The 15,459-nt window shown below is 52.1% G+C and overlaps 1 protein-coding gene across 1 annotated transcript in view; it reads left to right on the top strand.

The window, feature by feature from the left end:
* Positions 1 to 15,459, top strand: part of Slc29a3 (solute carrier family 29 member 3) — a 33,742-nt gene that overhangs the window by 6,058 nt on the left and 12,225 nt on the right. The window contains exon 3 of the mRNA XM_038342887.1: positions 13,238 to 13,320. Within this exon, the coding sequence (XP_038198815.1) occupies positions 13,238 to 13,320 (83 nt within the window). The remainder of the gene's footprint in view (positions 1 to 13,237; positions 13,321 to 15,459) is intronic.

The raw sequence follows: 15,459 nt of genomic DNA, 5'->3' as shown, positions 1-15,459 counted from the left end.
ACGCTCCGGGAGTGGTATGTAGGAGGCTGTGCAGGCATGTGGCCTGGCTACTTTTTCTTCTGACTCGTGAAACCCAGGGACCTGAGCTCTGCCCTTGGGCTCTGCCCCTGGTCCCCGGCTGTCAGGGTCCCCTCTGTGTCTGAGTGTGTGTGTGTGTGTGTGTGTGTGTGTGTGTGTGTGTTGGGGGTGGTCCTTCCCGCTGGGAGGACCCCTCAGTTGTTCTCAGCCCCTGCTGCAGACTGGATGGACTCTTCTAGTCCAAGAACAGCAAAATCAGCCCCTTTTGTGTCCCAGATGGGAGAGCAATCACTCAAGTCCGTGGGTGTTCCCTGGGAATCCCCGAGCCTCCTTTTAGGCCACAGGTTCACATCTGCATCCTTAGAACACCAATGCTTCCCCGTCAGGGCCTCACCATGAAAGCCAGGGTGTTGAGCCGAACTTTGGTGACCATAGCCCAATGTTCCTACATAGTAAGGGATGTAGGATCCACTTAACCAGGAGGATTGCCCTCCCACTGCGCTGACAACTCTCAGGACGCACACTGGTAAGCATCTGGCAGGCGCCTGGCACGTGGCAATACGTCAAGGATGTGTGGCATTGGTTATCACATGGTTAAGGAGGAAAGTGATACCCTGATTTAAGGGAGGGCTCACACTGTAGGGAAACGGATCTGGAGTCACCGTGGCCCACCTTTCGGATGGATTGGCATAGATGTTAAATGAGGTTTCTCCCTAGGGAAGGCCAGGTTTACCTGGCTCAGCAGATGGAGGAACCTAGGGCGTCCCATTCCAGTATTTACACCTACTAGTCCAGTCCGTATTGCCTAGCCACAGGATAGCACAATCTGGGAGCTACCCCATATAACTAAGAGGAGGCACCCGACTCCAGAGGGGAAGGGTTAAAAGGAACCAGGATGAAATGGCTTCTAAAAGAGGAACTGGAGGCTGGGTTATCAGAGGGCTTGTTGGAGATCTGCTGACTGCCTCCAAGTCCCTGCCATGATGCTTGCACCCACCCACGCTGTGACTTACCCATCTGTCACCCACACGCTATTCTGGTAAATAAGTGTTTTGTCCCCAGTTTCCAGATGGGGTAACTGAGGTGCTCCCAGGTCTGAGGCCTCCAGCCCAAGGTCATTTGCTAGCAAGTGTCAGAACCGAGATTTAGATCAAGCTGGAGACCAGCAGAGTCCCTGCAATAACTGTGTCCTGTCTTGTCACCATCCGGCCACCGTGGAGTCACCAGGCAGCTGCGATAAACTACCCACCCACCCAGTTCTGACTCACCTGGGCACACACATACCCGGCTTTGTGGACGAGGTTTACCCACACCAGGATCAAAGTCAGAGGGCACCCTGGGGTGAAAAGCAACTGTCATTAATTGGGCCGTGGCTGGAGCACCGGAGACTCCAGGAAGCCATCTCAAAGGACTTCCTCTAGTGCCAATCAAGTTGCCAAACCTGGCAGTGGGAAGCCTGTTTCCTGCTCGGAGAATTAGAGCAATCCTACCCGGAAGTCCAAGGAATGACCTTCCCTATAGCAGAGAGCCGGGGTGGGGACTGACAGAGCCCTTACAGAGCATGGGGGCAGGTGGCTGGTTGGGGAGGCTTGGCGAATGGAAGGTCATTAAGCTTGGTTGATTCTTCAGTGTGTCTGTGTTGTCCCCAAGCCACACGTCAGCCAGGGATGGGCTTGGGTCTTTTCCACTGTCTCTGGGAGATGCTCACCAGGAGTGTGACCGGGAAGAGGGCTGCACAGTCTTCTTCCTGTCTCCAGGGCTTAGGGACAGGAACAGTGGGACCTGTGGGACCCCAAGATAGGAGTCATTGCCAGGCAGTGGTGGTGCGTGCCTTTAATCCCAGCACCCGGTAGGCAGAGGCAGGCGGAGCTCTGTGAGATTGAGGCCAGTCTGGTTTACAAGAGCTAGTTCCAGGACAGGCTCCAAAGCTACAGAGAAACCCTGTCTCAAAAAACAAAAAACAAAAAAACAAAACAAACAAACAAACAAAAAAATAGGAGTCATTTGAGGGGGATGCAAAATCAAGATGATAGGAAGCCTTGAAAAGGAAAGGCATGTGCGTCACCCCTCCCCGCTACTATGAACCTCTGCGAGACCTGGACTGGCCCAGGAACCTCCCCAGGCTTTGCAAAGAAGTGGGGCCACAGAAGCAGTCTTTACTGAGCCTTTGGCTAAGATCACCAAGTTGACCATTAGTTCTGTGATGTTTAGCAGGATCCTGAGCCAGGCAGAGGCTTCGTAGGCATAATCTCTCGGTCCTTGCACAGGGGACATCACCACACTGAATAGAGGCAAAGACTTCTCACCCAGTAACACATACATGACAGCTGGGACTAAGCCGAGGATCCTGTGTGTCACCCTCATTAACTCCTGGGCTCTCTGGGTCTGCATTTTAAAGTGTTTCCACTTCTTCTGACCATGATATTCGCACCACCTGGCAAAGCCAGTGTCTGCAACAAAGCTGCATTTCCAGCAAGTGGTGTCTGCATGTGAACACACGACTCCTTCTGGTGGCTGGTGTAGGCCTATATGCAATCCCAGTTCCTCAGGAGGCAAAAAGAGAGCTGGGGGATGAACTAAGGGGTAGAGTATTTGCCTAGTGTATGAGAGGTCCCAGGTTCAAGCCCCAGTAAAATGTGAATTGAGCAATTGGGTAAGTAAAGCCCCTCTCTGCATGCAGGTGTAAGGAGTAGTATAGAACAGGCAACCGTGTAAGCCAGGCCGGATGAGGATAGTCTGCCCTTGGATTTGACCCTGGGCCAGTGGGGAGTGGAGATGGCATCTAGACAGCCTGCTGGGGGTGTTTACTGAGTTAACAGGAGCAGGACCTTGTTGGAGCTGAGGGAGAGTTGGCTCACAGGTTAAGAACACTGGCTACTCTTGCAGAGGACTCAGATATAGTTCCCAGCACCCCACGTGCTGGCTCACAACCATCTGTAACTCCTGTTCCAGGGGATCCAACACCCTCTTCTGGCCTCCAGGCATACATGCGGTGTTCTCTTTCTCTTTCGCACACACGTGTGCACGCGCACACACACACACACACGCACACAAATACTTTAAATACTTTATTTTTTTATGAGAATAAGAGGGTGGGCAGCCGGGCGGTGGTGGCGCACGCCTTTAATCCCAGCACTCGGGAGGCAGAGGCAGGCGGATCTCTGTGAGTTCGAGACCAGCCTGGTCTACAAGAGCTAGGTCCAGGACAGGCTCTAGAAACTACAGGGAAACCCTGTCTCGAAAAAATCAAAAAAAAAAAAAAAAAAAAAAAAAAAAAAAAAAAAAAAGAGGGTGGGCAAAGGAAAGGGCCCCAGGAAATGGTACAGCTCACCTGTAGTATGAAAGACAGGTAGCAAAAAGGAAAATAGAGTAAGATGGAACTCTGGCCTGGACCCGTCCCTTTGCTTCCCAGCCTGTCATGGGCTGTAGCCTGTAACGTAAGACGCCTCCTGCCATTGTGAGGTGTGAGGACATGTGTCCTCTGCTCCCAGAGGTGGGTAGAGGCTGAAGGAATGTGCTGGTGGCTGCTCAAATGAGTGGGGCTGCAGCCCCCATCAGTGCTGGGGTACCTAGTGTGTCCCAGCCCTATCCTGCAGACTTGCTTCCCAGGGTGCAGATGTGGTCAGCTGCCAGGGGGACCAGACCTGCAAGACTATCCCCAGTATAGGAACACTGGTGTCCTAGAGATAGGCAGATTTTAGTGTGACATGGATTTCTTTCCAGAATGGAGGAGAGGTAGCCTGTTTGGTCAAGAACTTTTTAAAAGTACAATCCCAAATAACGGTGCTACTCTCCACCCCTACACACACACCAAAGTGAATTAAAGCCCTGCCTGAGCCCTACCATGCCTTGAAAAGAGAGAGCAGTGGTCAGTGGGCTGTAAGGAACTCGAGCTGTCTGCCATAGAGTGTGGGTAGGTGGCCATCAGGCATGAGGGTCAGCCGCCTCTCATCACTTGGCTGGTGTGGATGGCCGCTGAAGCCATCTGTAGACTCAACAACCAAAAATGAGCCATTTTTTAGGTTTCTTGTCTACCCTCTGTTGCTAACCACAGTCTGGCCAGAGCAAGGTTCCCAGTGTGCAACACTGTGATGGCTCCCCCTTCTGTTTCAGCTCTTCCGCTTCGCTTGAAGCGCTGTCAGTCATGTCTCTGGCCACCTCCCTAGCTCCTGTTCCTTTTTGATTTTCTCCCCACCAGCTCACTATTCTTCTCCGCCTATACTGTCACCCAGGCCCATCCATCTCTCCCTCTCTTTCTCTATCTTTGATTTTATTTCTTCCCACCTTAGAATCCAGAGATTATCTCCCCAGCATGCTAGAAGGTAGCCTGGCTGTCTGTCGGTGTCTTTTTTAATGTGGTCGATCCATGAGGGTAAGCTGAGAGCAAAGCTAATTGGAGCCCTTGCACGAGCCCGGAACACTTTTCTTAAGGGTAAACCCTGGCTGAGAAAGTTCTGCAGGGGCAGTGGAGGGCCTGGGTTTCCACTAGACTGTCACTGGTGTGTGTGTGTGTGTGTGTGTGTGTGTGTGTGTGTGTGTGTGTGTGCGTGCGTGCATGCGCGCGCCACATGTGTGCACACCTAATCCACTCACAACCTGGAGCTCTGGCACCACATGAATCTTCAGAGAAGTTTGTTGCCTCAATGAAACCGCCATTCATGTGGGAGGAAGCACCTGGCAAGGCTAGCAGAGAGGCCCCTCCAGTGGCGGCACATCCTGAACTGCTATGTCTCAAGCGTGGCTCTTGTCCCTGACTGATACCTGGGCCCCACTGAGGAGCTCCAGAAGCTGCCCTGTGCAGGCATGGCTAGATGGGTACTAGGGAGTTTCCTAAGAAGGTCACCATTCTGTGTCCCCATGGCTTAAGGGAAAGAGAAACAGGCAGACTTGGACACTCGCAGTGACTGTCACTAGTGAGTGTGTGTGTTTCTCAGGATCCTTTTTCTTTGGCCCTTCCTTCCGTGGGCCCCCAGAGCCACTGTTTGGCTAGCTGGTTTCGGTGTAGGAGGAATAGAAAGAGGAACAGCAAAGATGTTGGCTTGTCCTCTGGGGCCTTGGGAAGGCTTGATGGGTGGGGGTACAGGATTGTCAGAAAGAACACGGCTGTTTCTCTCCTCAGCCCGAGGCAGGGGGACCCTGGTTTAGGAGAGCTAGCCGCCTCGGTTTCTGTGTTGGTGACTGGGGGCTTCATGGCCATCTTTAAGAGTAAAGAGAAGAGGGCTGGAGACATGGCTCAGTGGCTAAAGCGCGTACCGTATAAGCATGAGGACCCGAGTTCAGATCCCCAGCACCCATATGCAAAAGCCTGCATGAGCAGTGTGTATATTTAATGCCACCATTGGGGACGGGTAGAGATGCGAAGATCCCTGGAGCTTGCAAGCCAGCCAGTCTAGCCAAAGCAGTGAGCTCCGGGATTAGTGAGAGGCCCCGTCTCAAAGAATAAGATGGACACAGCCAAAGAAGACATCTGGCGTTGACCTTCGACCTCCACATTCACAAATACACATAAGTAAGTGCACATACCTGAAGAACACATGTCATTCGTGTGTGCATGTATACAAAATGAGTTGTGACTAGCCTGGCCTGTGAGGACCAGAGATCAAATACTTCAGGCTTCCAGGGCCCCAGGATGCTCAGTAAAGCTGCCATCTCAGGCAGTAATGACAGGAGGGACTGTATCCTCATGTTTACAGAAAGGTGCGAGCCACACTTTACCCTAGGACTGCTCCTCACCAACCTGTGTTGGTGATACAGGCCTGGGCACAGATCGGGTTGTACGGGGCTGGGAGGTGTATGTGGATGCCAACAGATGAGGCAGGTGTTTCTCAGTAACTCAACAGCCTGTCAAACTGGGAGGCAGGAGCCAAGGCTCCTGGAAAGAGCAGTCCTCATATCCTGCAGCCTCTGGGGGCCTCGGACCCCCAGCAATCCTGTGTCGGCCCCCCACCTCCATGTGCTCACCCTCTCTTTTCATGTGTACCCCATGCTTTGGGTACGGGGTTCACCTTCCTTCACTTCAGGCAGATCCAAGACTTCCTTTCCAAATCAGGGGTCATTCTGGGGGTCCAAGACTACCCTCTTAGACCCTCTGTGGAAGGCATGGCATGTGATACCAGGAGGATGAGGATGGAGACCTGGCTTGGGGCTGCAGGCTGTGTGGACCCTGGGACCCTAGGTAGGAACAGTCTCCCAGGGCAGCCAAGGAGGAAGGCAGACAGAGCTCTCCACAGGGAGGGCAGAGTCAAGGCTTTCTAGGAGTCCTGAAGGGAGGACCAGTGAAGTCAAAGTGCTTTTTTTTTTTTTTTTTTTTTTTTTTTTGCTCTTGACCCACAGAGAAGGAAGAGCCAGCCAACCCTGGAGGAGAAAGTGCAGCTGAGTCAGGCAGTCTTGGTGCAGTGATTCAGTCAGCATGGGCTAAGGTGGAGCCCTCCTCCTTTCAGGGGGAGGAAGAGCAGTGCTTCCTTCTGGCAGGGGGCGAAAAGGAGTGCTCCCTTATGATGGGAAAGGAAGAGGGAGTGCTCCTGACTCTGTGCAGACAGGAAAAGTGGGGACACCTTCCAGAAGCCCCCTGGAGTTCTGCTAACCTTCTGGAAGGGACCAGAAAGTATGAACAAAGATGGAGGGCTGAGGAGGCTTTGCCTTTTGGAGAGCGAGATTTGTTCTCAGTGCACCTTGCTCTGGAGATGGCCCAAAGGGTCAAGAGACCCAGGGCTGGGAGAACCATCTGATGGGGGTTCCCCATACTTAGGGACCTGTGGTGGCTCTGATGGACTGACTTAAGTGTTTTGAGGCGCCCCTATCTTATTCCAACTTCAGCTTTGTTCTCTCCTTGGGATCCCCACTCCCCTCCCCCCACCAGCCAGCCTCTGGGGACCTGGCCTCCTATCTGGTTTTTGGAGATGGCATAGCCTCTAAAACTTCCCCATATCTCTCAGGGGACCTCAGGAGTGCAGGAAGCCAATGCCTTCCATCTGTTTACCTCTTACCTTGTTCCGACTGGAGCTGACTATACCAGGATGAGGATACATCCTTAACATCGCAGGCCGTGGAGCCATAGAGTCGAAGGCATGCGCCTGCATGGCCAATCGTTCTTGGCTGCAGCCTGCTCACTGCTGCTAATTTCATGGCCTTGTGATCCAGGTAATGCTTGGCTGCCCTGATCTACCACCCCCAGGCTGGAATCACTTTTCTTACCCTGCAGGAGCCCAGCTGCCTCCTCCACTGCAGGCTGGAGGTGGGGGCCACACAGAACTGTTCAGTGGCAGACTTGGAGGCTACTGTGGCTCGTGACTAATGTACTCCGCTCATATCAAAGGGTCCTAATGGCATTCCGAGGAGAGGAAGCTTATCCAAGGCCTGCCAGAGATAAACAGGCTCATTTCAGGGGCCTCCCTGCCCGGAGAAACCTCTTTACCTGGACCCTGAGCCCAGAATCAGATTCTTCCAGAAGAGCCGCTTAGTACGGGGCCTCTCAGCGAGGCGGCTGGAGGAAGTTCTCTGCTGGAAATGGCCTCACATCTGGCTGACTGGCTTGGCTAGGCTTTTAAGTTTCACTTGAAGAGTGGTTCTCTGGTTCCTAGGGTTCACACCGGAGCACAGCAGATGAAAATGGTTTTCCTTATTGCACTGCAAGTGAAGCACATACCCCCTGCCCTGACCCAGAGTGGCCTGTTCACACTCAGGGGCCCTTGAGAGGCTGCTGCTACCAGGCACCCGTGGCTAGGTTCTGTTTATAGTCCGGGTTCTGTGCTGGCACACCTACCTGGGACTGGGAGGCTTTGGGGGGCCGACCCCATCAGGAAGAGGCTTGGAAATCTGCCCACTGCTGCTCACCATGCTACCTCTGGTTTGTCATTGTTTCGTAATGCTGGGTATGGAGTTCAGGGCCTCACATGTGCCAGACATGCACGCTGCCTCTGAGCCCCGCCCCAGCCCGTACCATCTGTCCTCTTTAATGTGGTCTCTGTTTAACCACTGGCCACGTCTATCCATCCTTGTGGTCAAAAAAGGCAAGGCTTTTCTTTTTAACATTGCTTAGAGCTATCGGCCCACGGGGAACAAAGAGGAGGGGACGAGACAATTCTCACATCCCCTCGCTCCTGGCCACCCCACCAACAGAGAGAAGACGTATCAAACAAATCCCAACATTTGCTGCCTTGGACAGAAAAGTATGATAATGCCTGGAGAAGAAACGTGGCTTGCACTGATGTGCCCCAAGAGCCACTTGGAAGCTTGTCTCAGCCACTGAGGTGGGAGATGGAGCATGGACTCGTGCAACGGTGGGGAGGAGGCACCCTGATTACAGAGTCAAATGGCAGGTGTCCCCACAGGTCTTAGGTGAGAAGGTCTACCACCAGCATCAGGTGTGCCTCTCTGAAATTTACCCACCGGGGTTAAGTGTGAAGATCAGTGGACAACTTTGGTTGTTGGCCTCCTCGTCTTCTACCTTGGTTGAGTCACTGTCTCTTTGCTGTTCATTCCTGAATGTGCCAGGCCAGCTGGCCTGTGAGAAGTCCGTGTCTATCACCCGCACCCCCCACCCCCAAGCTGTAGGATTGCAGACATGTGCTCCTGACCCAGCTTTGCCTTTGCCTGCATTCTGACTCTCCCTCCCTCCCTCCCTCCCTCCCTCCCTCCCTCCCTCCCTCCCTCCCTCCCTCCCTCCCTCCCTTTCTTTCTTTCTTTCTTTCTTTCTTTCTTTCTTTCTTTCTTTCTTTCTTTCTTTCTTTTCTTTCTTTCTTCTTTTTGTCAGTTCCACATAAGCTAGAGTGAGAAAGGGGAATCATCTCAATTGAGACAATGCCTCCATCAGATTGCATGCAAGCAAACTATGGGGGACATTTTTCTTAGTGATTGGTGTGGGAGGGCCCAGCTCACCAGGGTCAGTGTCACCCCTGAGTAGGCGGTCATGGCTAGCATAAGACAGTAGCCTGAGCAAACCATAAGGAGTCCGTTCCTGCCTTGAGTTCCTGCCGTGTTGCCCCTCAGCCATGGACTGTGACCTAAGCGTTGAAAGACGAATCACACCCTTTCGTCCACTGTGTTGCTTTTGGTTATGGTGTTTATGACAGCAATAGTAACCCTAACTAGGAGATGGGAATTTAGCCACTGAGCCATCTCCTTCATTCCAGCTGTGGGCTTCTTATGTTTAGAATGGGGCCTGTTCTAGGCCTGCCTTGCGCTGACAGGCTGTAATATGAACAAAGGGCTGTGTGGGCGATTGTTCAGATGTTCTGAGTGGCTTTCCCCTGCCTCCTCTAGTCACCAGGGGTGCTGAGGTAGCCTTTGATGTCACTGCCTCCACAGTCTGCCGGTGAGCCCTTCCTGAACCTAGTCTATAGGATGCAGACAACCTAGGAGGTGATGGTGTGCTTGCGGTCAGATCAGGCATCCCGGGGCGGAACTCTGCCTCTTGCTTCCTCAGAGCGGCTCTCACTTCACTCTGGCTTTGGGCACTCAGAGTAGGACTGAGGACCCTTCTGGCATGAGCACCCCGAGAGCATGGCTGTCTAGAATCCTGGCAGTGTGCCCCGCTGAGGGCAGCAAGGCCTCAGGTTGGCTCCCAGAGGGAACGGAGCAGAGTAAGACATTACCTCATGCTGAGTCCCCTTTCTCTCCACCTCCCCCTTATTCCCTGTCTGTGGACACACTACCCCAGTCTTTCCAGCTGCCACCCAGACAGATTCTACGGGAAGGCCCTGGACACCTCCTTCTGTGTTTACCATAGCGTGTCTCTTGTGCCACTGTAGTGTGTGCTTTTCTAGACCCCCAAAGGGAGCCGTGCACATGTGCACTGTGCTGTCCTGCATATGGCGCTGGGACACCAGCAAAGGATGCGTTAAAAGGCGCTGTTGGGATGGACAGCAGATGCCCAGCCCTGACTGAGTGCCTAGGGTGGCCCACTAGGTTCAGGTCTGGTGCTTGGGGTCCAGCCTGCCCTTCTGCTTTGTCATTGTCTTCTACCTGCTGTCCCATGAAACCCACCTGGCCTTCCAGTCTTCAGTAGTCTGTAGGAACAGCACCAGTACCACACCGCTCTACAGGGCTTGGCCAAAGCTTGGCCTCCATCACATAGCCAACCTTTGGCGGGGATTCTGCTAGGGGTCAGAGTGAGGGGCAAGGACATGAGACAGGTACAGAGAACAAACACAGGCTTCAGGACCCTAGAGCTGGCTACAGCTTAGCCACACACGCAGCTACTACCCAGGTACATGGACTGTCTCCCTAGAAGCCATGGCAACTGCATCACATTTCAGAATCACAGTTAGGGTGGGAAGTATAACCCTTTTCATGTCTTGCCTCTCATCGGTCAGAGCTAACTCTGGGGCATTGACTCAACACCCTACCCCCAACACCCTTACCGGGACCCATGCACAGCTAAAGGGCCCAACCTGGACAGACAGTGCAAAGGCCTGGGTAGCACATATATCAAGTATCCTTCCTGGAGAGCAGTGCATTTCCACAGAGAGATGGGACCGTGAGGCTGGAGAGACCGGTGTTCCCAGTCGAGGAGATGGAGAGTTTAGCATGACATCATCTCGTACTGTTGGACACTCAGTCATGTATGCCTGTCACATTTACTTCTCTTGGGCAGAAGTCCATGATTGATCAACGGGTCACACCCGGCTGTGAATGCCCCAGGTGGAAGTTATAGAGCCATCTTAAATGTCTGCCACCAGGCTGGGCCCGTAATCCCAGCTGCTTAGGACGCTGAGACAGGACCAAAAGTTCAAGGCTTGCTTGGATTGTTGAGTGGGTTCAAAGACAGCCTGGGCAACTTGGTGAGACGGTGTCTCAAAATAAAGAGAGCCGGGACTGTAGTTCACTGGTAGAGTGCTCACCTAACAGAGTCAGAGATGTCTGGGAGAGTCCACAGTGGACATGACCAGATTGAGCTGGGCCATGTAGGGAGAAGGGAGAGGGAAGGGGAGAAAGGGGAACCAGGTGCAGCAGCCAGGAGGCCAATGATACAAAAAGCATCTTTGTAACCAAAATGTCTGGATTATATAGGGAAGAGCCTCTGGGGAAAGGCAGCCCAGCCCCTGGACTGGAGAATTCAGGGTAGAGGGTGGGTTATACCAGGTAGGGACCCTGGGGTGTTGGAAGAACCTGGAGGTCAGGTCCGCTTTGATATGTTAATAGGCACCTCAGCTGTTTGTCTGGGGTTTGAAATTTAACAATGCAGTTGTCCTGGTGTTGAAAAGCTTTCCAACCAACCTTAAAAGGCACAGCCTTCAGCTCAGCTACCAGCTATTCAGTTACGCGGAAAATCCCCGTCCCTAATATACCCAGGGATGCTGAGCATACGTGGAAAAAGTGAACCGGGTTCTTCACCTCATGTGGGCATACTTCCAGGTCTGGTCAAGGGATGAAGGGGGCCTGCTAGGGGTAGGGGTTCTCGACTTGCCCACCAGCTCTCATCTGGCCTTTGTCCCTTGTTCTCTCCTTTCCCTCTTCTGCCTGCCTGGCCTCACGTGGACTCAGCCAGTGTGTCAGGAGGTAATTGACTGACTGCCCAGCCCAGGGCAGGCTCTGCTGAGCCCATCAGGACGGGGACAATGAAGGGGCACCTCAGAGGCAGAAGGCTATTTCTAAGGCTCATGGCTGATGAGCTGCGATTATCATTTTAATTTCAAGGCTGTCACCTTACAGTCAGAGTGCCCCCTTCCAAAGAGCACAAAGCCCTCTGCAGCCTTCAAAGGGACCTCAGAGGGTCAGTGCTGAAGACTAGGATGTACCCAGGACATTTATGCCTTTCATCTTTGTCTGCGCAGTCAGATCCTCTGTCAAGGCCCGACCACAGCCCCACCTCCCCTGGGACCTCTCCTCACACCCATCAGTTTCCACTTTCTCCAAGGTAGGGCCCACTTCCTCTCTGGAACGCCTTGCGACTCACCTCGCTTCTGGTTTGTCAAGCAGCAGCAACTGTACAACTTAGCAGGAAATTCTCACAGCTCTCTGGGGTTGGGGCTGTGAAAAAGCCTTCACACTCCTCCTGTTACTCCCAGTGGGATGTGCTGTGTTCCTGAGGGGCGAGAAGCACATCTTGGATTCCTCCATCCTCCCGTAGACAGGATGAGGCTTTACACACGCTGTTCTTTGCACTTGGCTCCTGTGGTCTGTTTCCTCAGTTGTGAGTTGGGCATCACATTTCTTAAGCACTCCAGAGTGGAATATTCGATGCTTCTTTTTGTTTGCTTAGAGTCAAATGGTGTAATCCATTTAAATCCCTCCTGTTCGGTACACAGCAAATGCTTAATATCCGTAAGCCCTTCCTGCAGCTCAAAGCTCATCTGGGGTTCACGACCAAAGCAAGATAGTCAACCCTTGACTGGCTTTTCTCCTTCCTTCCCTCCGTCCCCTTTTCCCTCCTTTCCTACCTCCCATTCTTTCTTCCTCTTTCCCTCCTTCCCTCCCTTCTTCTGCCTCTTTCTCTCCCTTCTTCCCTCCCTCCCTCTCTTTCTCTCCCTCTCTTCCTTCATAATCCACTCCCAGTAGTACTGGGGGTGGAAACCAGGGCCACTGCCCGCCCCTCCCTCACAGCTTGCTGTGGTTGTTTGAGAAGTTGGGGATGCTCAGAGATAATAGTCACACAATCAAGTCTCTCCCAAAGAGAGGGCAGCTTTGGGGGTTTTGAGAGATGCATTCAATTTGTATTAGGCTAGTCTGTAGCCCTGAGTCCCAGACTGCTGTGACCAGGCAGGTCCCTGATCCTGTACTGGGTGAATAGTCTCCACCTCCCTGAGGACTGTCCTTTCTCCTGGGTAATCTCGGAGGTACTTACCCTTCTGACTTTCTTCAGTAGCCTTGGGAGAGCTGAATCTCCCAGGCCTGAGGTTGTCTAAAGAAGCTGAGAGGCAGGTTACTACATTCTGTCAAAGGGCCAACAAGATTAATAGGGTGGGCTTTCCTATTTAACTCTCTATTGAGCCTCACTCCCATGATCCAGTCTGTGGGTGGGGCAAGTGGAGCACTGGAAGGAGAGGAGGAGAGCGTCAAAGCCTTCCCTGTGACTTCAGCACTTAGCGCAGCTAAGGTAGCACAGCGATCATTGACTGCTATGGGTTGAATGACTGTCAGGTTGGAGATGGGGTGGAACCACATGGCGTTGGGTGGACTTTGCCATGGCTCCTAGGTGTCTGGGGACAGGAAAGCAGCCCTCCCTCATGCCCTCAGTGCCCCTGAGTGATAAGCAGCCTTTTTCCTTGTGTGTTTCTAGAACTACTTTGAGAGCTACCTGGCAGTTGCCTCCACTGTACCCTCCCTGCTTTGCCTCGTGGCCAACTTCCTGCTTGTCAACAGGTAGGTCACCATCCTCCCTCCCCCGGCCTTCACCCCCTGCCTCCTTCATGCCCCTCTGTTCTACAGCAGGAGTTTTCATCTTAAATGGTGGTCCCTCAAATTGGAGGCAGACAGTTTATCCTTGCCGTGCAGTTTACAGATTGCAGCAGGTGCCAGGGGCTCCAATCAGGGGTCAGTGCTCATTTACAGCCACTTATAGTGACACCTAGGTAAGGGCCAGCTCCCTTTGAGAGACCTATAGGGCCATAGGCCCTTGCGGTCAGGACACTGTGTGGCTTGCTGTAGGCCAAAGCCTGAGGAAACTGTTCTTCTACAGGCTCCAAGAGCAGCTAGATGCTAACAGTGCCTGCCCTACCTACTCTGTAATATGTTGATGATACCATCCAGTGAGTCCCCTATTCACAGTGGCATCTCGCAGGTAATGATTCAGAAAGGCTCTGTGTAGACCATGGAAGAAGGACTTATTTGAGAGAAAAGTTAGTTGGTATGGCCCATAGCCTCTCCTGGCTGTCCCTTCCTGTCTAGTCTCAGTTTGACCTGACAGTGGCAACAGTACTAGTACCTTATTGGCATTTTCCTGAAGCTACCTCTAGGCAATAATCATGGCCTCACTGTGGTCCAAAATTCTGGGTTACCCTTGAACATGTTTCATAGAAGCTTCAGATCCATGGTGACAAATTTATTCAGCTCTGGTCCGTCAGTTCTTGGATCTCCTGCTGAAAAGCATTCTAAGGCAGATCTGACCTTAGCAAGGGTGCTGGGATTGATTAGTAATGTCTGCTCTGGGCACAGGAGGCAAGAGCAGAATGCACCCTGTGTGTTTTCTAAGCCTGTGTACAGAGCAGTCTTTCAAAACTAATAGTATAGGGTACAGTCATATAGTAGATTCAGACCCATAATCAGTGGTTTGCAACAGTAACAGTAGTTAGTTTCTTTTGTTACCTGAGGTTCTGGATGCAGCCAGGCTAAGCTGGAACATGCTGATGCAGTCAGACAGCACAAGGTGGAGATGCTTGTCCTTTCCCACCTCCCTGTCTGTCTGTCCTCATTGGCTTGCTCACATGGGGTCAAAGACTGTTCCCATTGTGGCTGAAGAGCCAACGTTCCGTGAAAGCCAGGGACAAGCCACACAGTGTTCCTTTTGTCACACTCAACTGGTCAGGGCTGTCACAAAGCCACTTGTGTTTCAAGGAAACAGAGACCCCTATATACCCATGGAGGGAGTGTCAAGGAAACGATATCCCTCTAAAACAGTTCTCAACCTTCCTAATGCTGTGACCCTTTAATATAGTTCCTCGTGTTGTGGTGACGCTAACCATACAAAATAAGAATGATTGATAATAATAATAATATAATTAATCAGTGTTTTTATTATTACTCATTATTATTAATATTACTGTTGATTTTTCAAGACAGGGTTTCTCTGCATAACAGTTCTGGCTGTCCTGGAACTAGCTTTGTAAAGCAGGCTGTCCTCGAACTCAAAGAGATCCACCTGCCTCTGTCTCACGAGTACTGGGATTAAAGGCATGTGCCACCACTGCCCAACTACAGTTATTAATCTTAATACAAGTATCTGTGGGTTTTTTTTGATGGTCTTAGACAGCCACCATGAAAGGACTGTTCAACCACCAAAAGGGTCTTGACCCACAGGTTGAGAACCACTGCTCTAAGGTGTAGTTTGTGAGAGGGGGAAGAACTTGGCCTCACCTTCCAGCCCCTAGGGCTACCAGCAGAGGTCTCCCCACTAGGTCCCTAGACTTCAGACACACAGTCTTTGGGGGTATAAATGATCAGGGAAAATTTGGAAGTATCCTTGAGTTCAACAGAGCCTTTCTGAGCTCTCAGTGAACTTAGGTGGGGTGGGGCAGAAAGAGGCTGCAGAAAACTCAAGGACCAGCCTCACAGCTACCAAAGCCAGTGGCTTTTGGGTTCTTGAGTTGCTAATACGATGAAATTCACACACCACAGAGGATAGTTTTTAGAAAGAAAGATATAGATAAGTAGACAAGAGCTTTCGGGACAGAGGTCAGAACTCCTGCGTAGCAGGAGGGGGTCCCAGGAAATACGGTCCCATGAAGCTGCCAGTGTGGGGCTCCATGAAGGATTTAAGGCAGAAAATGCAATGAGCATGGGAAG

This window comes from Arvicola amphibius, chromosome 9, assembly GCF_903992535.2.
Source record: "Arvicola amphibius chromosome 9, mArvAmp1.2, whole genome shotgun sequence".
Taxonomy (NCBI): Eukaryota; Metazoa; Chordata; class Mammalia; order Rodentia; family Cricetidae; genus Arvicola; species Arvicola amphibius.
Note: the sequence above shows the minus strand (reverse complement) of the source record. Positions and strands in the feature narration are given on the sequence as shown.